The 27063-nt window shown below is 38.9% G+C and overlaps 1 protein-coding gene across 1 annotated transcript in view; it reads left to right on the top strand.

The window, feature by feature from the left end:
* Window positions 1-8012: 8012 nt before the first annotated feature.
* Window positions 8013-27063, top strand: part of LOC133756402 (uncharacterized) — a 304699-nt gene continuing 285648 nt past the window's right edge. Inside the window, exons 1-3 of the mRNA XM_062187100.1 lie at window positions 8013-8024; window positions 13642-13708; window positions 14004-14180. Of these exons, the coding sequence (XP_062043084.1) occupies window positions 8013-8024; window positions 13642-13708; window positions 14004-14180 (256 nt within the window). The remainder of the gene's footprint in view (window positions 8025-13641; window positions 13709-14003; window positions 14181-27063) is intronic.

Below are 27063 nucleotides of genomic sequence, written 5' to 3'. Positions count from 1 at the left end.
GTCGAAAATCAGACATCTTAGATTATGTATTGTAGCAAATATGATGCTGAACCTTTTCCTTGAGATTTGTTGTTATTGCTGTTTTCTTGACATGTATGTGTGGGGGAGATATGCTGTTGTGGTTGTGTTATTTTATTTCATTTGTCTCGTTTTAGTTAGCTCCCTGAACTTAGTCTATTCAACCTGTCTTCTGTAATGTGTGGCTATTAATTTATCTGTTCATTTAAAAATTATTTTCAACTTTTATTTATTCATTTTATTTATTAGAGGGAGAGAGAAAGGGAGAGAGAGAAAGAAATCTGGTATTCACTGATTCACTCCCAAAATACTTGAAGCAAGGGCTGGACCAGTCAAAGCCAGGAGCCAGGAGCTTCAGCCAGGTCTCCATTGTGGGTGCAAGAGCCCAAGCATCTGGGCCATTCTCAGCTGCTTTCCCAGGCCATTAGATTGGAAGTGGAGAAGCTGACATGAACCAGTGCTCCTATGGGGTGCAAGTGTCCCAGGCAGTGGCTTAACCCACGATGCTGGCCCACAGCATTGTTTAAGTTTTTACTTTGGCTTTATAGTGTCTCCTCTGTGACTTCATAGCTCAGTGATCCACCAATGATTGTTGTCAAGCACTTTGACAACATCCTCTGACTTCATCTTTTGCTAATGGATGTATGATGTGCGAGTTTGGGAGCATGTTTAAAATCTTGACAGTTCTCAGATATTCATAGAATTTACTTTCTTCCAGACCCCGCTGAGTCTTTCATCCAAATTCACACAGGGCTTGAACCCTCTTGAGTCTGCCCTGTAGGTGTGCATAGCCTCCCAGTTAAAGAAGGGTCCACGGAGCATCCAGTCATCCCCTTTCTGGCTTTCTCACCTCCATTTTCTTCCTGCCACATTTCTGATTAATGGTCTAGTGTTCAGTTACATGAGACTGAACTCAGAGTTTTTAAGCCCTGGGCTTTCATGATGTTTTTGCCACTGATTTTGACACTTCTACTCACAATACAACTTGGTATGGCTTTTTAATCTCAGCCTTAAATTGAGTCATCCCCTCTAGCAGTGAAATTTCTGTTTTTTTGCCCATCCCCTCCCTGGCAGCACTGCAACACCAACCCAGCTGGAAGGGAGTGACTGGGGGACTGTAGACATTGAGTAACCTCTGCCAAAAATATCACTGGCTCTAACAGTCCTTATCCTTAATTTTAGCAGTTTTCCATAAATGAATGTTTTTCTCCATTTGTTTTTATTTTTTGCCTCTGGTCATTTTCCAGAGCTGAAATTATTGTTTTGGATCCTTTTTTCCTTCCAATTTCAGAATTGTTTTTTGAGGATAGGATTTGACCATCTCTTTATTTCATCAAATCCACACCCCCACATCATTGCTGAAGGATATTTTTGTTGGGTAGCATTTTGCATTTACAGTTGTTTTTCTTTCTTTACTTTAAAGATGCTTCTCCACTATCTTCTAACTTGCATAGCTTCGGATGGAAAGTCTGCTGAAATTCTTATGTTTTCTTCCTCTGTAGGTGGTATGCCTGTTTTATTTGTCTACCATTAAGACTGTCTTTGCTATTGGTTTTCAGTTTGCATGTGATGTGCCTTGTATGTTTTATCCTAATTAGTGTTCTCTGAGGTTTTCATTTCTTTTTTTTTTTTTTTGACTCATGCTTTGGTGTCTGTCATTAGTTTGAGGGAATTCTTAGCCTCTATCACCTCAATAATTTTTCTACCTCATGCTTTCTCCTTTCTGGCTGTGTATTCAAAATTACAGCTGTATTAGGTTACTTGAATTATTATGCTACTCTTGGATCTTTTGCCCTAAGGTTTTTCACTCTTTTTACCTTAGTGTTTTATTGAGTAATTTCTGTTGCTGATAGTTTGACTTCAAGTGTCTTCAAGGTCTGTTGTGTTGAGAATAATCAGGTGGTTGATTGCATCCTGAATACTGTATTGCTCATCTCTAGTATTTGTATTTGATTTCTCTTATAGTTCCCATCTCTGCTGAAACTTCTCCATTCATTTACATCACTCATCCTTTATATTAGGGCCTTTAATCATATTCCTTTAAACTCTGATAATTCCCACATTTGAGTCTTACTTGACTCTGCTTCTTTCTCGATTGCTTTGTCCATTTGAGAAAGTGCCCACTCCCATCCTTATCTTGCTTCTTTGTCACTTGACTTTGTTGTAAAGCTGGTCATCTTGGGTAGGACAGTAGACACTGAACTAATTATTATTTAGGCCTAGAAATAGAATGTGTTTTATTTTCCCAGCTTTTTAATACAGAGGGTTCAATCAATCTAGTCAGGACTCGAGCTGCATTTGAGGTTTGCTGTTGTTAAAGCTATCGTCCAGGCATCACACACTTGAAAGTTCCTCTGATCTATCTCAACTCGTGCTTAGAGGGATGACTATTTGATAAAGACATTTCCTCAAGGTCTCTTCCAGTCTCCAGTGTTCAGGCTTAAAATAGGAGCTGTATCATTGGGTCTCAAGGAGGGGGATATCTTAATGATCCTACCCCTTTTTTCCTATGTAGGAAACTTTTAATAATTTGGGTCAGAATGTTTGCTTTGTTCCACTTCAAGGTCAGAGTACCTGTCCGTGTTTTCTTCTTCCAGCTGCAATGAATCTTAACATATGGCTGGAAACATTGGAGTTTACTGCTCTTCCACTAGAAAATTAACTTTCATATCTCTTTAAAGGAGATAGAGGTGGAATATTGGGGGAAGAGAGGCTTTATGCTTTGCTGGAAGGGTGTCAGTTCCATTTCACAAAAATTTGCACCAATGAGAAAACTTTCTCTAGACAGGGGTTTCTCAACAGTAGCTCTATCGAGGCTGGATGATTCTTTGATGTAGGGGGTTAGTATATGTACTGCAGGATGTTTAACAATTCCTGGTCTATAATTACTGGACACCAGTAGTATCTCCCTATTATGGCTATCAAAAATGTTTCTCCAGATATTACCAAATGTCCCCTGGGTGACAAAATTACTCCCTGCTGAGCATCAGCATCCTGAACTCTCACCCTACCTCAGTCTTTCTCTTGGGTACATAGCAGGTGCATGGAGGAGAGTTTGTGAATGCATGTGAATTTACTCTATATTTGAAAATCTCACAATTCTCTCACACTAGACCACATTTGGAATTTAAAAATTTGTTAATTTTGAGGTGAATATTTTTTAATGACTTTAAGGGATCTCATGTCTGTTCCAGTCTGCAAATGCTGACAACTTGTCACTCCTTGGAGGCACATAAATTTATCTATATTTTATGTTAATTAGTTTTTCTGCGTCCTCAGGTCTCTGATGAGAGTTTAGTGTGAATTTGCAGATTATTTAGGATTGTCTTTGTTTATATTTGAAAACAATACCATTTTCAGGTTTGTGTAGCTGAAGTGAAATTTAGGTGTCTGACATACATAATTTGAAAATATTCTTAATTATCCCCCAGAGCAATTGGAGACTTTTAGAAATGAAGCAACTTCTCAGGTGTAGGAGATTTGAGCCATTACCTTTCTAATCATATACACAAGTTCATTCCACACAGCCATCTTGACTCTATATAGAGTGAATGTGTGTTACGTGTAACAAGGTAGGTGTTATGTTTCTCTTTTAATTTATTCCCCAATGTAGATTTAGATTATGGTGCAGACAACTACTTGGCAAGATGAGGAAGACATATAGTACAGAAATTTGACATCATGGTTGCCAGGCCTACTCTCATCTCTCTAAGTTTCAGACTGAGATGCCGGTAGGGACCAGGCAAGAAGAAGTATAAATGAGTGAAGTGTGCTGTGTCTGTTTGTTCTTATTTTCCCTTGACACATATGTTCTACTTTTGATAATGGCAGAAATATAGAGAAATCTTTCTTTATAAGAAAACAAGCAGTGCAAGCAGAATGATGGTATGTGGGGGCTCTCTACTTAAGGATTGGGAAAATTTATTTGCCTTGCATGCACACACACACAGGGTCTATCTTGACAATATTGCAGGTTCAGTTTTAGACCACAGCAATAAAGTAAACACTTCAATAAAGTGAGTCCCACTAATATTTTGGTTACCTATAGTGGATTAAGATGCTGTGTTGGATGTTCACAATCCATATTGGACTGTGTGAGTTCAAGTCCTGGCTCTGTTTCTGATTCCAGTTTCCAGCCCAAGAACACCTTAGGAGGCAGTAGGCTCAAATAGTTGGGTCTCTGACACTCACATAGGAGATCCAGATTGAGTTCTTGGTTCATGACTTCAGCCTGGCTCAGACCTGGCTGTTGTGACCATTTGGAGAGTGAATCAATGGATGGTGGATCTTTGTGTGCCTATGTTTCTCTCTTTCTGTGTCTCTGCCTTTCAAATAAAAATAAACAAATGAATAAATAATTTAAAATATTAACTCAAGATTTCTTGAATCTCTATGGAGGTCAAATAAAATATATTTGCAGACAGACTCTGGTCTGTGACCCCCGTGTAACTCCATCTTTGCCCTTGTTGGTCCACTTGAGAAGGGAAGTGCAATGGAATGACAGCTGTAGTCATGTTAATTTCCTTCTTTGGGAGCAATGAACCAGTGGCAGATATTTGCCATTCCCATGGCTTAATTTTCAATACAAGGCTAACAATTTTAAAATCAGCCTGAAGACAAACAAAAGAAGTGACTATACAAATCAGCAGGTGATTGTTAAGCTGGGTTCAACAGAATGTGACCCACAGGTTGTTTGCAAGCAACTTATATTATAATAATCTATTTACAAGTTCAAGATCAACTTTTTCAAAATGATCCCTGTTGTAGGTCACTTGCATTCGAATTTTAAAGTCATTGCTGGGCATCCTGGACAGAGAACAGGAATGTTTCTAAATATCCTGCAATGCATAGACTAGCCTTTACAACAACTGTAAAACTATGGTCTCAATTTGTAGCCATAGTGAGAGTTTTGTAATGGTTTATTAAGCCTAGTGTTCATGGTAATGCTCAGTCTATGGTATTTTGTAAATTTTACAGTGTTTACACCTTATTTTCCATTTTTTTTCCCAAAAAGGAAGCTACTTTGGACTCCCTTGATACTGCAGGGCTTACAGTGTAGTAACTGCATCAATTTTCTGATGGGCTCCAAGTTTTTCCAGTTACTAAACCAACAGTTTTCTTAAGGGGTAGGGTGACTACTCATTAATCACAAGTTCATTGAAATGATTTACTGATGAATTCTATTCACCACACTGTAGGCTTGTCCTTCTCATTTTCATCAACACTCGTTGTTCACAGGTTTTTTTTTTTTTTTCATTTTCCATTCTCTGCTTGCCTCCTAATCTTTATTCCTTAAAGTTCACTCTGTTGTCTGTGTACCCACATCCTAGGGTGCCTAAGAGCTCTGTACTGATTGAAACTTTGGTCAAGAGACAAAGGACAGGCTGGTGCTGTGGCTCACTTGGCTAATCCTCTGTGGCGCCGGCACCCCGGGTTCTAGTCCCGGTTGCAGCGCCAGATTCTGTCCCGGTTGCCCCTCTTCCAGGCCAGCTCTCTGCTATGGCCCGGGAAGGCAGTGGAGGATGGCCCAAGGGCTTGGGCCCTGCACCCGCATGGGAGACCAGGAGGAAGCACCTGGCACCTGGCGTCGGATCGGTGCAGCGCACAGGCCGTGACAACCATTTGGGGAGTGAGCCAACAGAAAGGAACTCTACCTGTCAAAAAAAAAAAAAAAAAAAAAAAAAGAGGACATACAGCTTGATGCCTTCTTTGGTGATAGCTCATTTTAAATGATGCCTTTAAAGGAAAGCACTTTCTGAATTGTATTTCTAAAAGGGGATTTTTACTTTATTGTTCAGTTATAGTTTTATGATTCTGATGTTACACCCTTAACATTTGTATAAAAACGTGTTTAAAACACATTTTGGGGGTAAGTATTTTTTTTTTTTTTTGACAGGCAGAGTGGACAGTGAGAGAGCGAGACAGAGAGAAAGGTCTTCCTTTGCCGTTGGTTCACTCTCCAATGGCCATTGCGGCCGGCACGCTGCGGCTGGCGCACTGCGCTGATCCAAAGCCAGGAGCCAGGTGCTTCTCCTGGTCTCCCATGCGGGTGCAAGGCCCAAGCACTTGGGCCATCCTCCACTGCCTTCCCTGGCCACAGCAGAGAGCTGGACTGGAAGAGGAGCAACTGGGACAGAATCCGGCGCCACGTCCGGGACTAGAACCCCGTGTGCCAGCGCTGCAGGTGGAGGATTAGCCTAGTGAGCCGCGGCGCCAGCCAGGGGATAAGCATTTTTGCACACTAGTTAAGACCCTGCTTGGGAAGCCTGTATCCCATTCTAGGGTGTCTGGGTTCTAGTCCCAGCTCCTCTCTCAATTCCAGTTTCCTGTTCACATGCAATCCAGGAAGCAGTAGGTGATAGCTAGCTCAAGTACTTGGTTCTCTGCCGACCACATGAAGGAACTTGATTGAGTTCCGGTCTATGGCCATACCACCCTGAACACTCCCAGTCTTGTCTGGATTGAGTTCTAAGCTCCTGGTTGCACCCTGGTCCAATCCTGGCTATTGTGAGTATTTAGGGGATGAATCAGCAGATGGGAAGATCTCTCTTTTTCTCTCCCTGTCTCTCAAGTAAAAATAAATAAATTTTAAAAAACCCACAGCCTGTTATGACAGAAGAGAAGTAATTTGCCTTATTTGAGCATTTCCTGTGCATTCGACTGATATTCACAAAGGCTACCTGTAGTTTTTGGCTTGTTTACTTTGGAGTCTATGTCTGAGAAATAATTTTAGGATGACAATTACATTGCAAACATTTTACAAGATAAATATTAACTATTGGATTAAGACCAAATTCAAGACCAAATAAAACAGATTTCTGATCCATATATGTTCTTTTGAATCCAGAGTCTCTATTTGCTGGAAAACTCAACCAAGTCAATTTTAAATCTCTGCAAATTGGCTGAAATGTTCTCATTTTGATGTTGGTTTTTCCAGTAAAGTAATTTTTCATGCATTTCCCATATTTTTGGAATTAATCATTCAATATAGTCTTTGAGCCTTTGATGTTATTCTTGCATAAAATATTTTTTTAATTAGTATTAGAAGGAACATTGCTGGATAGTTATTTAAGCTATAGCTCACTTCCACTTCATGGAGTATAATTTTTAAAATCATAATTGGTAGCATTGAATAAGAGTGTGGAATGTATCATTCATATAAAATGGGCTTTGTGTTACTGCCAAACATTGACATTATTTCAAAAGGGCAAATTATAAGCTTAAAAGACTCTTTTTTTAGATGTTCATAATAATCTAAAAAAAACGCTGGGCTCATTTTTCAAATTTCTCCTTTACTATAAGTATCTGGCCCCAGATTACATTCTAGTAGTAGTATTTCTATAGATTGAAAGAATATCATGTGGACTATCTACAGATTGGACCTGATAATTTATTGTATGACTTTAAGGAGTTTTAAAAGTGTTAACACATTTCCTTTCATTAAAATGTCTATATTCCATACCTTTGCTGGGTAATGTCTCAGGGTTTAAATTGCTTGGCCCTTAAGCACACAAATTTGTCATTGACTTTATCAGATATTATCTATTTATGACAGTTGCAAAAGTGGATTGTAATTAAAAAAAATAAGCATGGTACAGCTACTAAGGCATTCAACTAAGCTGTCATCATAATTTCAGTGCAGTAGGAATGTCATGTTTTGGGCATAAGATAGGAAATTTAGGTTATCAAAATCAAGTCTGATTTTTTTCCTGGAAATTGTCTTTGCGAAATACTTTGTGAATATTTACTGACTTTCAGTTAGTGAGAGTCTGGCTAAACAAACAAGAGCAACAATGAAAACCAGACAACAGCTTAAATCCTGTTGACTTTACACTTAGATTTTTTCAGGACCATTAAGTAGCATCAGAGCTCTCCAACCCCAAATTGCTTAATATTTCTTATGGTTGGGACCAATTTATTCTGGTGAATTATTTTTCTTTTGTAGAGGAACTTGATTTAAATCTGTGCATTGCCAAGGGCAAGGAGCTGAGAACATGGATAGAGAGGTAAGATCGATGTAATAGTAACCCTCTCTTTTTTTCTTTTAAAAGCAGCCTTTTAAGCTTTATTTTTCAAAATATTATCCGTGGACAGAAAGTATAGAAATGAGGAGAAATTTAGCTTCCTTTGTAGCGCTCATGAGTAAAGAGGATGATTAATGAGTATAGCAGACAACATAGTAGCAAAAGAGAGCCTATAGAACTTAAACAAAAGTGCCTTCAGAATTTTCTAGGATTCCCATGGTCCATAGTAGGACCTCATTGTGCCTGTCCACTGTTTCTATTTTTGATTAGATTTATAAACACAGCACCACATATTTTCATGTGACTTATTGCCCAGGGGCAGAATTAGATTGACTGCACCGAAACCGTGAGGCTTGTGAGTTTTGGGCAAGGGCTAGAATGAAATAAGGAGTGTAATTGTTTCTGTGGAGTGACCGTGGGACCTCCTCTGTTCCAAATTACGTATGGCTCAGCCCTTTGACCTAACCAGGCTCAGCAATGGCTGGCAGAGCTGCTCAAGCTATGCTGGAAGGGTCATCGCTGAACAAGTTGGAACGTTATCTGTCAGGCAAGATGTGGGCCAACAACAGTTTCCAACCAGAATAATCGCTAGCAAGTCGCATCCACTACTGCCTGGCTGCTTCAACTTCATCTCACCAATCATCCTATCGGTTATTATTTGAACAGGAAGTGCCAACATGGGGAATATTCCAAAGGTAGCAAATGTCCAAATGGAGCACAGATTCTTTGATAAGTAGACTATTTTTCTTTTTAGTTTACTACATTTTGGATATTTGGGAATATGATGCTTAATTATTCAGCATCACTATTATGATTTTTTTAAATACCATAGGTTGGGAAAATGCTGTCATCCAAGATTATAGTTCTTTTCTCTTAATGAGTTTGATTTAAACTCTTTCAAATAAACGGCTGCCCACTGATGTAATTCCTCGGAGGGATCCTTGGTAGGAGGATGCAGAGACCGTTTAGGACTAGGCGGCAGAAGTGGTGGACACTGTCCTTTTTCCAGCTGTGGAGAGTTCATTCTGTGATTCATGTGATGATACGTTGGATAAATGTGTATCTATGTAGCTGTGCTTTTAAAGTTATACACTGTTATTTTGGATTCAGTAAAATAAAATTTCAAAGGTAATAAAAGCAGAGAACTTGGGCTTACTTTCAGGTGCTTGACACAATTTCCAGAGTTAGTCTTTCAGAAACATGTCTAAACATTGTTCTTATTTACTTTTTTTGCCCGTTTTACAAAGCAAAGGTCTCTATAGGTATTTTTTGCTTACAAAAACTTGGAAAAACATGAGCATTTACATTTCTTCCTTCTCAACTCAAGCTGAATATTAATTAAATTCGTAGTTATTGGACATGTAAAAATGTCTTTGAAGAATACAGTACAGGACTCTATGTACTGTTTTTCTTTTTTAATTGTATTCTCTTACTGCAGGGTCCTTGCTTGGTGAACATAGGGAGGTCCCTCTCAGATCTGTTACAAAAGAACAAAATATCCTGTAAGACTCCTAACAAAATAGCATTCAACCCTTCCCAGTCTTACTCTCATTAGCTGAGAAGGGTTTGCTCTACACATAATCTAACATGGAATGCTTAGAGCAGACAGGTGCAAATTGCAAGCTGTCTCACTTTGGCTGTTATACCTTCAATTGACAAAGTCGTAGACTGGGAGAACAAAACAGGTTCCAGCTCAGGCTGCATAAATGAAAGTCTAAACAGGGGCACACCAGCTGGCTAGCAGAATTCCACGTCGTGAATACTAAATATTACCTTTATGTCACTTGCCAAGGAAAAGGCTTCTGTAGCCTGCCCTCCTTTTATTGTTGAGATGATATTCCTTCAAAATCACATTGGAGAGGCGACACGATGGCCGAAGTGGATGAGAACAGGAGCCAACATACCTGAGCCTGCTTGCCATCGTTACACTCCTCCGAGCGATGCAGGCATGATTAGCTCCCTGGAGCTGGACCAGATTGACGGTATTTCTATCCGTGTCTTTTTTGGCTGATCCAAGCAAAGCCCCAGAGCAATGCAACAACAAAAAACAATCAGCACGTCCCCGCACCTCCTCTGCTGACCTAGCCTGCCATGAAAAACAGTTGTTCCTATTAGGAACACCTAATTTCACTTCATGGAAGAGACATGCCGTTCCAGGATGTGTAGGAAGGAATCTAAGGTATGCATTTCCAAAAGGGGACTCTAACTCTGTCATTCCAGACTTGCTTCACTATGTGACTTCCCAGTGTGCACTGGAGCTGTTGTCTGCAAGAAGTAACTTTAACTTGAGCTCAGAGGCCACTGAGTAGGACTGACCGTGTGATCTGCCCCTTCACCCTGCAGATAAGAGTAGCCAGACAACTCCAGTCGGCCTTGTTTACAGCGGGAAGGAAGAAAACAGCAAGACACAAATGAGGGCTGACGGTTTCATGAAGCACAATTGGTTGATCCCAGATGCAATCTGACTGCCCTGAACTGAGCGATGATCCGTACAGTATGCAGAATTCACTGTCTTGCTGGTCTGTGCCCACCAGCCTTGCAGGAGCGCTCCCTGCGCCCCTCAGCCATGGCTTTGAACGCAACCAGAGCTGAACAACGCCACTGTGGGACCCAATTCCTTCTGACAACAATCACATTCTTTTAAAAACTTCATCGGATTGGGTTGTCACCAGTTATAAATGAGTTCGTGGTTGTTCGTGGATGCTACTCTGTTGTAGATTTCCTTCCAAGTTGAGAGTGTCTGCAACAAAAGGTATTTGCTGCTTTTCAATGAAAGGGAGAATACTGTTGGAAATGCTATCGGTTCTTAAACATTTCAAGCAATTTTGTTTCCTTCCCTGTTCAAATCACAAAGTATTGGTTTTCCTCCCACACTATATACTTACGCTGAATAGGATAATCTTAACAAATTTCAAAAAGCTGGTTTATCAATATTTAAGCACACAAGGCCTTTCAGCCGTGAAAGTTGAATACATCCTAGAGATTGTTGGTATACCATGGTGCTTATGGTTTACATTACAGTATGTATGCTGAAAAATTTGTTAAGAGGATAGATCTCACGTTATCTGTGTTTACTACAGTTAAAAACAGGTTAAAAAGAAGTGTTACTAGAAACTGCTCACTGTGATTTGATTTAGAATTACTTTGCATTATAATATCAACTAAATAGAAACACCAGGGGAAAAAGCCAGGGGGCATATCCAGAGTCTATTTAGGTAAAATTCTTACAGATTTCACTTTTCTGCAAGACCAAGCAGGTATCCATGAGACAACAAAAGATATTGGTGACTAAATTTTGTTTCTTTTGTTTAATTTTGAAACACAATACAGGCATTTAATAACTTACTGTGAATTTAGTAAAGATGATAATCTTTACATAACTATACTAACTTAGCTGGTAATGAATGAATTGATGTAAAATCAGAGGGAAGCATTTCTTTGCATCAGCTAAAGAGCTACAAAGCTCGTGGTACAGGGGAGACTCTACATTGAGAGGGGAGAGGAGGCAAAGGCACTCTGTACCACTGGAAGGTGCCTATGTGTAAAGGGAGGCACGGGTGAGGAAACTGGCCAAGGGAGAAGTCGGAAATCACTGCTTGTTTCCTCTTCAACATGTGTTAGCAGTAAAGAGGTCACAAAAATACAAACCATCACTTGATAATCCTCTCAAAGAATTCATCTCTGCTGTGCACAGTCAGCACTGCTTTCCTTTTAAATACCCGAACTTGGGGAAAATATCTTTGAGACCTTTATAACACTGGAGAGCAAGTGCATAATTTCATTTGCGGTCCTTACTAAGGCAATGAGTTCTATTAATAGGCCACATCCATCTATTTAAAAGCAGGTTTAACTCAATCTGAAAGGAGTGTGCTGCCAAAATTACTGAACCATGTCAAGAAAACTAATATCTGCTGTTACCTCGATGAAGGCTCTGAGAAACAATCACACTGCCACCTCTTTCCTAATGAAACAGAAGAGCATTTTAGTGTAGTTTGACTACTGTTTTAAATTTGCCAAGTTTTTGATGACTAGAGTCTAACCGTTTTGTATTAAAATTGAGAAACTAGGTAAACAAGCATAATTTCTAAAAATTGTTACTTATTGTACACATTTGAATGAGTATGATACTGAGCAACTTTTGGACAAACTCCTAGATTCTATTATAGTAGAGCAGTTCTTTGAGGAGAGCAGTTATATGTAATACACTATTCTACTTTACACGTGCAAAATGAAGTATCAGAATTTCAGAATTCCCTAACTGGAGAAGAAAATCACGTTAGAAAAATTACTGAACTTTTCTATAAATACAATTTGTTACACATTTTCCTTAAAAAAAGATCTTGCATTTTTTGTGAAGTTTTACCCACCAAGGACCACTCTTCCCCTTTGGAGTCAGGTATTTGTGCTCAGTTCTATTCACAGGGATATGAAATGTTTTAAATTTATTGTAAGTGATTTTGTTTGTCCTTCAAAGAAGAGATTCTCTGAAAAGTAGAGTCTGTGTTTGGTTGGCTATATGGAATGTTAGTAAATATTCAACATGATCCTCTGATAGGCTATTTATGCAACTTATATTATGATTTTGCTGCTTTATGAATATTCTGTGAATAATAATGTTTTGAAAGAAATTATATTTATGATAAACATTTTAATTAACATTGGGAATATTAGAAGCTTTAGCACACATTAAAAGCAATGATGTAGCTTTTCTAGTTTTGTATTTCTGAATCTAGTCATCAAAGACTTCATTAGATGAGTTGTCTTATCTGGAACAATCTTTTATATATAACTGTGGCTCTTTATCATTCTTGCTGTTTTGGTCCTGTAAACTAAAGTTTGAGAATATAATTTGAGTTTGGATGTTTCTACTGTAGATATTTAAAAATTTATTCTGACAGTTACCAAGTATTCATTTAGAACTTGTAAGAATCTGAGAAATCTAATAATATTTCAGACTATTCATTTTCATTTTTGACCATTTATTACACATTCTAATATTAATGGGTTTCCAGTCAAGCAATGAATTCTGGTTTTCTGTGAAATGGTGACTCCCGAGGAGTCGGCACTTCGCATTATTTTATCTGTTACTGAAATTTAAGAAGATTAGCTCTTAAACATTCCTGATTAGATTTAAATAAACAATCAGTTCACAAACTGGAATCTAGCAGCTTAAAACAAATGTGGTTGCAAGTGAGAACCAAGACATGGCCTGTGCGCCTTCTACAAGATGTTTCTATTCTTCCAAAACGAAATGGCATCATTTCACAGCCCGCACGAAGGCTGATTGTGCAATGTCAGTTTCTCGCTGCAAGTTTTCCAGTGCTCTTAATTTGTTGAAGGCTCTTTGCATTAATTAAAAATGATAAAAACAAAGTATTTTAATGTGACCTTCATTCGGCATTTGTATTAACTTTTCTTATCCTATTTTATTTAATTCTTCCACTTCTGTTGTTCAATTAGTGTTTGACCCCTTTAGGAGAGATGTAAATTAAATGACATTTCAATGCCATCCCATATTTAAAATCCTGTGTTAGTTGTGGATCATAAATGATGATCTTCATTCTTTAGCTAATTTATTCATTTAACAATTTCCCTCCAGAAGTTCCAGCAGAAGGCTGTGAAGCAAACTAAGCAGAAGAAATCCAAGTCGGCTGAATTTCTGATGGGTGAGCCTTGCTTGATGAGTTATTGCTCATAATTTGTGTAAGGATTAATTAACTAATTACAGACAAATGGCTGTGGGCGAAATTTTGCTCTTGCTTGTCAGGGTGCAATTTGTAATTATTTTAATCATTTATTCTTTTTTTTAAGAGTTAATTTTAACCTAATTCTGTTTTGGTGACATTTGAGGACGATTCACTTGAGTCTTTTTGCACAAGAATTACTGGAAGGAATTTTCTGCTTGTCAGTGGAATATATTTTGCTATAGTATGATCTTCTGACCTCCTTGTTTTGCTCTAGTTAAAGAAGATAGAGAAGCTATGGAAGGCACTGGAAATCCAGCTTTTAACATGAGCAGCCCAGATCTCTCGGCGTATCAGACTTCGGAAAAGAATGTTATTAGATGTGACAGCCCAGCTCGCACCCTTGCAGCTCACCCACAAGAATTCAGGCTGCTGGCCTCTGCCGAACCAAAAGGTGTGACTTCAGTCTCGATTATCTTCACCCTCGATGACAGTTGCTGCCCTCCTGATCTGACCTGGGCTTCCCAGAGCCGGCATCAGGCATTCCATCCCAGCGTGCCTGCACAGGTTTCCTAGAGAGGCTCTGGATGGAGCTCAGCAAGGCCCACATAGGGATCTACTTTGTCACTGGTGTGTCGGCCAGAATCCCATATGTGAAGGTTTCTGAGCTCCATCCTTATCTCAGGGTGCTGATGTGGGAGGGGTTCAGTCTTTCAGGTCGTGATGTTTTGGACTCCGTGCAGATAGGGAATTAACGGACAATGCACCCATCCACAGGAGGCCACACTGCTGGTTTACTTGTCAGCTATGCTGGCACCCCAGTAAGGACCTTAGGCCCCCTTTCTAGAGGAGTTCATGTTTTCTCTGAAGGCTGAGAAATCTGTGTTGAGTTTAAGGATGAGGGCAGAAGCCTCCCTTAGTATTTGGGATCTCGCTGCAGAAATTCACCATAGGAAGTAGTTTCTTTGATTTTCCGACTTGGAGGTTAGTTATTTCTGGAGGTTCACTTGTTCAAGGCCACCCCCTAAGTAAGGGAAAATACAACACACTCTGCATCAGGTTGATACAGGATGGCTGGTGGTTCCCCCTCCACAGTGAGGCAGCTCTTCTCAGTTTTGACCCAAATGCTTGAAGAAGGGAAGATGACTCTGTACCTACGAAGAAGGTGGTCATTAAAACTTGCTGTCTTTGCTTTTATCCTCATCAATGAGCAAGACAAAAGACATCAGGATTTAATGACCAGACAGCTTTTTGAGAGGGAACGGTCTGAAGTAATGAAGCATGAGCTGGCACAGATGTGTTTTCTGCTGGTCCCACTTAGCAGCCTCATCATGATTTCCACCTGTACTGAACAGGCACTCGGATCCCAGGAGGTTATCGTGGTGTACAGAGCATTTAGTTCGTGGTTTTTAATTTCTCATGCTCAGGGGGAAATTCTGCTGGCCTTCAGGTTTCTCTACTTTCTACATCATATCATGCATGTTGATATCAGTAGATTTAGGTTGGCTCTTATCCGTTTTTTTTTTTTTTTTTGACAGGCAGAGTGGACAGTGAGAGAGAGACAGAGAGAAAGGTCTTCCTTTTGCCGTTGGTTCACCCTCCAATGGCCGCCGCGGTAGCGCGCTGCGGCCGGCGCACCGCGCTGTTCCGATGGCAGGAGCCTGGTGCTTCTCCTGGTCTCCCATGGGGTGCAGGACCCAAGGACTTGGGCCATCCTCCACTGCACTCCCTAGCCACAGCAGAGAGCTGGCCTGGAAGAGGGGCAACCGGGACAGGATCGGTGCCCCAACCGGGACTAGAACCCGGTGTGCCGGCGCCGCAAGGCGGAGGATTAGCCTGTTGAGCCACGGCGCCGGCCGGTTCTTATCCGTTTTGATTGTGTGTGTGCATTTGTGTGTGTGTTTTCCAGAAGCTTGTAGCCTAGTGGTAGGATGTTGGGCTTGCAATAATGAGAAAGAGAACAATAATGATAATAACTACTGCCATTCTCAAATTCTTATTAGAAATTCGTCATATGCTAAGTACTTCATGTACATGAAGTACATTACCTACCTCTTTAGGGCAGCATATTAGCTTTACATGTTCAGCCCTATGCAATAAAAGCCACAATGTTAGTGGCTTGGATGAGTTTTGGTACCTTTCTGTTTCTTGCTTTATAATCTCTAAGTTATTGTGATCATCTGCATGTTGTAAAGGATTTGATATCATCTCCACATTCTGAGCCTGGCAGAGGAGACCACCACCAATGGCTAGTTGCATGTCATTTCTGTTAATATCACTTTTGCTAGAAACTGGTCATCTGGTCACAAGCAATATCAAGGGAGGCCAAGAAATTGGCCTAGGAGCCAAGTTTTAAGCTGAAATAGAAGGGGTTATATTATTAAGGATCAAAGAAAGATTACATATTAGGACAAATTAGGAGACCTTATTGCACGACTATTTTATTACCTTCATTTTATGGATGAGGAAATCAAGATTGTAACTTGGCTAAGGTAAGGCAATAAATGAATGGTAGAATGAGAGACTTCACCAAAAATGTCTCTGATGCTATGGACTACAACTTTGACTTTATGCCAAATGGCTTGTTGTGGGAGATGTCATTGGTTAGAGACAGGGCATTGTGAGGGAATGTCAGAATAACAGCTGGTGTGGTTGCATGACTTACTCAGAAGTGACACAGAGATAGGTCAACATTCAAGGACAGCAAAGAAGATGCTGGCAAAGGTGGTGAGTGGTCAGGAATGTAACAGGGTTCAAGCCCCTTGGCATTCATCTGGCTTCTCAGTCAACCATCAACTTTGAGATAAACTTCTGGTGTCATCACCCAAGGGTAGTTTTTCAAACTTTGGCTTCCTTTTTGGAAAATTGGTCTTCCTTATTGAGCTATGGTATTTCAGTTAGACTCTGAGGAGGAAGATATGTCCTTTAGCCCAAATAGAAGATGAATCAGGGCTTCTTTACCAATTGCTATTCAACAGATGTCTTTAGATTTCTGCAATAAGAATTCCAACTTCTTGGTGGCAAAAGAAACTAGGAAGCTTATGTGAAAAACCTCAGAATTTAGGCCGGCGCTGTGGCTCAACAGGCTAATCCTCCACCTCGCGGCGCTGGCACACCAGGTTCTAGTCCCGGTCGGGGTGCCGGATTCTGTCCTGGTTGCCCCTCTTCCAGGCCAGCTCTCTCCTATGGCCTGGGAGTGCAGTGGCGGATGGCCCAAGTGCTTGGGCCCTGCACCCCATGGGAGACCAGGAGAAGCACCTGGCTCCTGCCTTTTGATCAGCGTGGTGTGCTGGCCGCGGCGGCCATTGGAGGGTGAACCAACGGCAAAAAGGAAGACCTTTCTCTCTGTCTCTCTCTCTCTGTCCACTCTGCCTGTCAAAAAAAAAAAAAAAAAAAGAAAAAGAAAAACCTCAGAATTTAAGTTATTCAGAAGTGCAGTACCATTTGATGGTTTTGTGGCTTGAACTCTATAAAATGAGGCATGGAGAAAAATTACAACCATGTTACAACAGTGGAGGGAGGGAGGTGGGGAGAGACGGAGAGAGGGGAAGAAATGTGAGTCATAAAAAGGCTGTCATCTATGATTTTTTTTTTATTTTAAGATTTATTTATTTATTTGAAAGTCAGAGTTACAGAGTAGAGGGAGAGAGAGATGGAGATAGAGAATGAGAGAGAGAGAGGGAGAGAGAGAGAATTCTTCCATCCACTGGTTCATTCCCCAGAATGATATGTTTTAGGATGCAAGTAAACATTACAGGCAAGCACTACTCAACAGAAAAATAACATTTTAAAATAAGTAATTTGAAATTTTCTAATAACTATTTTAACAAAAATAAAGAGACAAGTCAATTAATTTTAATCATATAAACCAAATATCTCCAAAACTATTCTTGTTTTAACTTATAGTTAATATGTAAAATTTTAGATATTTTACAGTTTTTTTTTGTAAAAGTCTTTGAATTTCACTGCATATATTACAAACCTTAAAGTGAGCCATCTTCATTTCAAGTGCTTCATAGGCATTCTATTGTAGATTTTGTGCATATATGCGCAAATTAAGAATGGGAATGCCAGGGATTTAATTTCATGAGTGATGGGAGTTAGTTGACCTGATTCTGGAAAATGGGGAGAGAGAAAATTAGTAATCCCAAAGTACAGCAGAGTGGATGGAACCAAAAATAAAGAGCTTAAATGGAAAATCCAGGAATGGGTTATCATCCTTGTAAGTCCAGCCAGTCATTGGCACAGGAAAGAGTCATTACATCACCATTCTGGAACATAGCCAATTAAGAAATGCATTTGTTACTGCAGTACTCCCTGCCCAGGGGAGAACCTCCAAAAAATTCAGTTGCCAATGAGATGCTCAATTTTATGGTCTGTGAACAAGGAAGGGTCTTTGAAACAGGTGAATTCAGAAACTACAAAATATTATAGAAGACTGTTTTTGTTAATATAATTTAAAAATAGCATTCATATCAACATGATATACTTAGAATAATTACATATTTTTCCCATGGTATTAGCGCAACTAGTCAACTTATATTAAATATCAATACATTTCCACCTTTAATATATTTTTTAAAGGAAAACATTGCAAGTAATGGCATAATTCTAATGCTTCTTTATCCAAATGATCTCAAGCAAATATAAAACTATTAGACAAATAGTAAAATTATGACGGGAAATGTCTAAGAGAGGCATTTTCTAGAAACAAACATTGAATAAAAAAAGCTTTTCAATATTTGCTGGGTAAGTCCCTTAGCATATAATAGGAAAGTAAGTAGAGTTCAGGTTGAGTATCCCTTATCCGAAATACTTGGAACCAGGAAAGTTTTGGACTTTACATTTCTTTTCAGATTTTGGAATATTTACAAATACATACTGAGATATCCTAGGAATGGGACCCAAGTGTAAATATGAAATTCATTTATGTTTCATATACATCTTATATAGGTATCCTAAAGGTAATTTCATACAATATTTTTAATTTTATATATATGAAACAAAGCTGTATAGTGTAAAATTGTCCACTTGTGGTATCATGTCAGCACTCACAAACTGTCAAATTTTGGAACACATTGGATTCTGGATTTCGGATTAGGGATGCTCAACTTGTACACACTGATCTGTAGGAAAAGGTGAAGTAGGAAACTACTGAGGGGTGTGATTTCCTGATCATTGGAAAGACAGTCCACCCTCAGATCCCACTTGTATGAGGGGATTTCAAAAGGCTATGGAAAAGCAGAATTACAAGACAAAGAATTTTTGAAACATATGCATAGTTTTTTTTTAACAATACACATTTTATATGAGCTTTTTGAAAACTTCTTGTATACTCCTAGGTGAGTGCATATGTCGAATCTTATTCTATGACAGTTGGTCATGGAGCTGGCCCTGTAAGTTGGTTTCAGTCATTGCTGCAACATGTCAGTGCAAGAAGAGAGGAACAAAATGGAGCCCTCAGCCAGCCCTTCCTTCTGCCTTGCCTCAGCCTTGTCTCCTCATCTGGCTGCCAGCTCTGTCTTTGCTTGTTCCTATTTCATTCATAGGCAGGCAATTAGCAAATACATTAACACCCCGTTTTGTCAGTTGCCAGATATATTTACACATCTGTGATTATTTCTGGCTCCATCTTGCCCAGAACCTGTGCTTCCTGTGTGAATGCTGCTTTCTGATCCTCCCATATCAGCTCATCTGTCTCTTCCACTGCCAGCTTCACCCTGGCCTGAGAAAGCCAAGTTCAGAAGGAGAGCAGTTACAACGGGGGAGGGAGAGAGGGGCCACAGCTGCTTAGAATTTCAAAAAGAGGGAGGAACTGGTTTAGGTTCCTAACCCAGCAAGGCCCCAGGGTGAGTAGAAAGGATATTTGCAACATTTTGAATATTTAGCATGGTGACATTAAAAAGGTAGTTAATGCCTGAATTCTAAATGGCAGTAAAATGAAATCTGGGACTGATGTGGGAAGGGACCATGAAAAGGCTGTAGATAGGAAGAAATAATTATAGAAACTAACAGTGAATTAATCAATTTCACTTAGGTGGTTTTCCCCTTTTAACGCCTTTTGCTACGTTATTTCAAATGATAAGTGGAAAGGAAATGACCATAATTGATTTTGTGCATTATTTTTAAACAGGTGCAGCCATATTTATTGATAAATGCAGATTTGAGAATAGTGAGGGATCCAACTCTCCTTTCCCCTGTTTCCTCCGTGGATTTGAGGGTCACAGCTGTTTCTATGCTGCTCTGCTGGACATCACATGGCAGCATCTTTCCAGGATGAAGACTGGCTGTTGAGATGCTGTGTGACCTGCTGTGTTGTAGAGCTCCTGGGAGTAAGCATCAGAAACCGTCTCAGGCTAATTAAACAGAAGGATTTCTTGGGCTTGGAGAGTTGATGGTGGGGATGAGCAGAAGTCAAAGTGCCTGACATATAGGAAGCTGGAAACACAGGGACTGTCTCATAGCAGGAGCTATCTGGTGTTTTACGGCCATGGCTACTGTGGTAATTGCCAAATGTTCATACTTTCCTTGCTTCACTTCCAAAATTCCAAGTCCTCGGGGAGAGTATTTTATTGTCCATGCTTAGACCAGTTGTCTTTATCACAGGGTAAGTGAAATAGATTCTGTCTAGTCCCACACTCCCACCTCCCTCTTCTGTAGTTGGAGGCAGAAGTCAAGACTATGCACAATGGAGCAAAGAAATTGTGAAACTGTTAGTGAAGGGAATTGGATGTAAGATATCAAAGACAAATCAACTAAGCAGAAATCTGACAAATGTAGCCCATGGTTCCTGTGTCTTGAATTAGTTACTGATCATCTCCTAATGTTAATAATGTCAGCGCAACTTAAATGGAAATGGAAGTGGGATATGCATGGTTAGTTACACATAAAATAACATATGTGATATTTTGCTTGAGGTTGTATATAGAACACTAAAAATGCCTTATGTATCTCTCCTTATATTTCTTCTCTCCTTATTAATTGAAAGCATATTTATTGAACATTTTCTATTTGTCTGCTGTGAAATATATGAAAATGAACAGATCAGATGTGGAGGAGCTTTATGTTTATAAAACATTTACATCAACAAAGTTACAGTGAGGGCAGCTAGGAAGATTACAGTTGATTCATTCAGATGAGTCTGGCACTCTCAAAAAACCAGTATGTTGTTATATAAGATTTTGAAATATATTTTATAAATAGTGTGTGTGTGTGTGTGTGTATGTATCACAATACAGATTGAGCATCCCTAATCTGAAAATCTGAAGTCAGAAATGCTCCGCAGTCCAAGCACTTTTGAGTGTTGATGTGAGGCTACGTGTAGAAAATGCCCTATATGAATTTATCACAATCGAAACACAGGCACTAGAAATACTTCATAAATTACCTTCAGGCCGAGTGGAGAAGGTGTATATGGAATGTTAGTGTGTTTCATGTTTAGACTTGGGTCTCAGCCCCAGGATAAGTCATCATGCATGTGCAGCTATTCCTCTATCTGAGAAAATTTCAGAGTGTAAGCCTCTTCTGGTTTGAAACATTTCAAATAAGGAATACTCAGCTGGGACAACTTGGGTTCTGGTTTAGTTGATTTAAACCATGGATTTGTAGATTAAAGAGACCTAAAATCATACAGTCTTTCTGTGGAAAAATGGGATAGACATTTCGGTTTTCTGGTATGCCCGTGATGTGGTCAGCCTTTGAAGCAGTTGGACAGAACATGCCCACCTCCCTTAGTTAAACATTCTTTTTGGCTATCAGAATAGAATGTGACACAATATCAATAAAATACTGTATGAAATTTAAACATCACTAAGCTCCCTTTAGCTACCATTTGACTGATTCATGTCTTGTCTTTTATTTTATGAAAGACTATAGTGCCTTGTGGGAAAATGCTAGTTCTAAGGAAGGAGACAGACACCCAGCCTGTGTCTCATGCCAGTGTCTCAGGAGCAGAAAGGAAAGGTCCTTTTCATTAAGAACAATATTTGCAAGTTGTATTGTCCTGGGATCTAATCTTCAGACATTGGGGAAGCTCAACCAGTATTATGGTGTATGCACACTTTTTAAAAATATTTTTTTATTTATTTGAAAAGTCAGAGTTACAGAGAGAAAGGAAAGGCAGAGAAAGAGAGAGAGAGTTAGAGGCAGAGAGAGAGGAGAGAAAAATAAAGATCTTCCATTCGCTGGTTCAATCCCCAGTTGGCCACAACGGCTGGAGCTGTGTCAATCTGAAGCCACTAACCAAGAGCTTCTTCTGGGTCTCCCATGTGGGTGCAGGGTCACAAGCATTTGGCCCATCTTCTACTGCCTTCCCGAGCCATAGCAGAGAGCTGAGTAGGAAGTGGAGCAGTTGGGACTTGAACTGATGCCCACATGGGATGCTGGCACTGCAGGCAGTGGCGGCTTTACCACTATGCCACAGTGCTGGCCCCAACACTTTTTGTATTGTTGTTATTGTTCCATACTTCTGTAAATGCCCACTTAATTCAAGAAATGCTATTTTTAATTGATGTAAAAATCTGTACTGGGTTTTGGGGAGAGGGCTGGAATAAAGATTCGGGTGTTCTGTTGTTGGATGTCTCCAGAGCTCATCCTGATGACTGGTGAGACATGGAGGCACAGCATGTGGTAGAGTGGGGTAGAAAAGGATGTATCCCCCTTCGACTGGCACTGCTGATGGAATATGGGATACAGGAGCCAAGGTTGCTTTAGGACCAAAGGAAAACTAGAGAGAGCATGATAGGGTCTATAATGGGCACCATCCTGCGTCAGTGTTGGAGGTGACAGCAATCGTTGAAGGTGGCCCTCGTAGCCATTCTGGAATCTCTAGGAAGTGGTTTCCAAGTGGCTTTCTGGAGTGCTGGTAACACCAATAGCTCCATGATGGATGTGGAGAAGTTTGTGACTTGAAGAACATCATTGCTAATTCAGAATCATCCTCAACAGGCAGCGAAACAGGAAACCCAACAGTAGAGAAAAAAATGACAGATGTTCCAATGAAGCTGAGGAAAATGAATTTTGACTGTATGTGTTCTCAGACCTTAGATATTTCTGGAAGAGAGGAGAGAGCAGTCTGAGTTAGGGATTGGAGATCTGTAACAGTTGTGCCTGAGCCAGAGGAATCCTGAATTAGGACTACATCTGTGACCCCTAATTTACCTTTTGACTGATGTGGCCATTGAAAAATATGCAGGTGTAAACATTTGTAGCAGACACAGCATACAAGCTCTTTTGTAAAGTGAATTAATTCAAATTGTCTCAGTAAATATGTGATGAGACTAGTTCTTTCCCATAATGTACATATTGCATAGAACTATTTACATTGTTCTCATTTGTAGCTATTTTCCTCTTGATATGGAAAACAGGTGTTATATAAAAATTTATAGAACATTTATAATACTTTTTGCTTCAGGACATTTCAACTATTATTAAGAAAAAAGAGATATATAGGAAAATCATTTGCGTTATGTTTATTGAACTGACATGGATTTGTCTCTTTAGATGCCAGTGGGGTCCTAAGTGATTTGAATCTTTCATTGATTTTCAAGACTAAAAATAAACACCCTGGAAAACATCCTTCCTATTGAAACACAGAAAAAATTTTTGTGGATATTAGATGTATAAAATATGTAGCTAGTTTACACAAATCAATTTAAGTTGCCTGTTTTTGACCTCTTCCATCTTTGTAAAAAAGTAATACAGAGTTCAATACTATTGTTTGTCCAGTTGTATGAAGAGATTTTAACAAAATGCTCGAGTTTTGTGAATGCTCAAAAAGTAAAAAATAAGCTTAATTTATTACCTTCTAAGGAGAAACTGCTTATCCTCAGGTCATCAGCCAGATTTTTTCCAGGAAATCGGCAGAAGGTCTATTTGTATTTGTCTTGGTCTGTTTCCTATTGCTGTAACAACAGAATACCCATGACTGGGTGATTTATGAAGAATAGAAGTTTATTTGGCTCACAGTTTTGGAGGCTGTGAGGTCACAGAGCGTGATACCTGCATACAGTCAACATCTGCTGAGGGCCTTTGCTTCATCTTCAGATGGGGGAGTGCAGCACCCGGTGAGCAGATCAAGTGTGCAAGCTCAGGGCTTCCTCTCCCCATAGTCACCACTAGGGGCTCCACACTCATGGCACCATCTCATTCTAATCACATCCCATGCGCACCAACCTCCAAACCTCCAAATACCTTGACATCTGAATTTGGAAATTAAGTTCCCAAAACACAAACTTTTGAGGGACACATTCACATGTTAGCAGTATTATTTTTTCTGGGTCTGTTAATGCTCTATAAGCCATGGGTAACACAACCAACTAGCTATTATGCATAGTTATTTTTGTATCTTCTCTTCAAGTTGATGTTAATGAAACCTCCAACATATAACTTAAAAAAAGTGCTATATAAAATCTGTCAAATGTAGTTGGTTGAAAAGAGAATCTTTATAAAATAATTTTAATATTCAGGGCGATTATTAACTATACTCATTCATTGATGACTGGTGGGCTCATACCTTCAGGTCATTGAGTTAATATTCCAGTGCAATTATATATTTTAAAATAAAAATGTGAGAATAGGGATCTATATGACAGTGAAAAGGATGCTGAAAAGTTTTAGAATCATAGAAATACCAGTGCACGACACAAATGAAGATAATAATTGCTGGTTTTATTGAGCATCAGTGACTTTTGTAATATAAACACAGCTGTGTGTAAAATATTTGACAGGAAGACTTCAGTTTTCTGATACCAGAATTATGTAGCTAGTGTCTTAGCAGTGGAACAGGTTTCTGAATTATTCACTTACATCCTCTTAAATACTTGGGAAGTGCTCACTATCAGAATAAGTTTTAGGAAATCAATGAAATTACACAAAAACCTCAGACTTCATTAGGTTGCCATTTTGATTAGAGTTTAAGGGTTACATAATTAATTTTAAGAAATGTTTTTGTAGAATATATTATTATTTTATGTTTTAGTATAAATTGGTCTTTAATATCCAACTAATCCCATATAGAGAGTTTCTTTTGAATACTATTGGTTTTCTGTCTAAAAGAATTTAACAGAAAATCAAATTTTTCTTTAGCTTTTATCAGATTAATTAACTAAAACCCATGGGAAGCCCTGAACCCTTTGCTTTATGAGATAAAGACTTTTTGTTACTAGATATCTTAGAGAAAAAAGATTATTAATTTTGCCTAAACTACGTCTAGTATCCCATTGTACTGATTGCATTCATACAGAAATGTGCTTCAGTGTGATGGAAAGGTATGATTACTTCAATGAACCCATAAATACAATATGTAAATATAAGTACTATTAGATCAATGAGGGAAATGCATTATTATTAAATATATGAAGGTGCAATCAGAGAGATTAGAGTTGTGATCGGTGTCTAATGCTGGGTACTTCATAGTTCACAAGATAAAGTTTCAAACTGTGCATGTAAATTTAGTTATATAAATTTATTTATATGTGGGATAATGTTGTCAGGTTTCCATCTAGAAGAAAGAAAACCCCATTTGATATGACTTGTGGAGGACTTTTAAATATTGAGGGAAAATACATTTATACTTAACCTTTGAATTACCGTAATGACTTAAGCACTGGAAGTAGCTTCCAGTTTAGAAGTTAGGTATTTAGGGACGCACTTCTGTTCTTAGAGGACTGTAGGTCCAGCGAGCACATGATGCATTACTGCCTTGCGGGACTGTAGGATAAGGCCCTGCAGCAATTACCCACTCAACAGCACTCTGGTGGTTTGCAAGTTAGAGTGCTAGTAATTTACCACGAGGGAGGGCCTTAGGGGAAGAAAGAATATGGCTCAATTAATTAGAACTTGTTAGCAAACTTCAACTATTACCCTATTTAGATTTTCAAATCACTGATATATCAAATACCCAAAAGATTTGGGAAGGAAGTAAGAACAATCAGGCAAGAAAGCTAATTTGTCCAACATGGCACTAGTTTTCGAATTTGTGTTAATAGCAGGCCAGCCCAATTTTCATAGATTAGCTTTTCTGTAAAGAAGAAAAAGGAAATGGAATAAAATTTCCCAACCTCAGAATTGTTTTAACTCTTTTACTCGTGTTCCTTTCAATTTGGATTTCTCTGTAAAGTCTGAAAACTCGATGCAACCTATGGATTATTTTGAAAGTCTAATATTAATTAGTTAATTGTTGAGAATTATCCAGAGTTTTATTATGGGTTTTGGATTCATAGTTATTCATCATATTTTCCAGTGGCCACTGTCATTACTTAGAGAAGTTAGTCACTGTTTATGATTATCTGATTATTGATCAAGAAATTCAAATACCATCATCTCTTCTGAAAGCTCTTCAATTTTCATAATGCATAAATTTTCCAAGAATTTTTGTTCCTGTTTCCCTTACTTTTATCCTTGGTAAACTACTTTACCTAAGATTTCTAAGAAAATGTTGGACAATAATGTTGAATAGTAGATATCCAAATCATAGTTTGTGTCTTCCTTGTTAGGTTTGTTTGTTTTTTTATTGTTTGATTTTTGAGATTTAGTGCAATGAAGATGGTTTAAAATAACTACTTTTTTAAATTATTAAGAAGTATTCTTGTATCTTTAGTTGCTTTTCCTTTAAAAATTGTTTGTAAATCAATCTTAGAAAAATAGTATTTTGGGCTCCAGCAACACTGACATCCCATCTGAGCCCCTGTTCCTGGCTTAGATGCTCCATTTCCAATCCAGCTCCCTGCTAATGGCCTTGAAAAACCAATGGAGATGGTCCAAGGGTTTGGGCCACTGCCGCTCACGCTGGAGACTGGGATAAAACTGGCCCAGGCCTGACCATTACGGTCAGTTGGGGAGTGAACCAGTGGATAGAAGATCTTTTGGTCTCCTTCTGTCTCTGTAACTCTCACTTTCAAATAAATAAATAAATAAATATGTAAAACAATTGTATTTAGATGATTCTGTATGTTAGGGAATGTTTGAGTTTGATGTAGTCCTTACCGTGACTGTCTTCTGGTATTGTCCCCTGATTTCCACATTTCTGTCTCATATATTTATGTAACCTGTCTGGTCTCATGGGCATTTAAACTTGAGATCTTTGCTTTATGTTTTCCATGTAGGGAAATATGATACTTTCAAAATTTATTTATAAAGTTCATAAGGATCAAATTTTATTTTTGTTTTCAAGCCTTTATGCATTTAAAAAGAACACTTTTCAGGAGAATGTCCTATTTTGCAAAATTTTGGTGTGTGGTTATAATGATAGAATTTACATTGTTTAATTAGTTATTTCACTTACATACAGGGCTTGTGTTTATCTAATTTGTAGTTTCTTATAGAAAACATGGAGATTG

This window comes from Lepus europaeus, chromosome 3 (genome assembly GCF_033115175.1).
Source record: "Lepus europaeus isolate LE1 chromosome 3, mLepTim1.pri, whole genome shotgun sequence".
Classification (NCBI taxonomy): Eukaryota; Metazoa; Chordata; class Mammalia; order Lagomorpha; family Leporidae; genus Lepus; species Lepus europaeus.
This window is presented reverse-complemented; position numbering and strand designations above follow the sequence as displayed.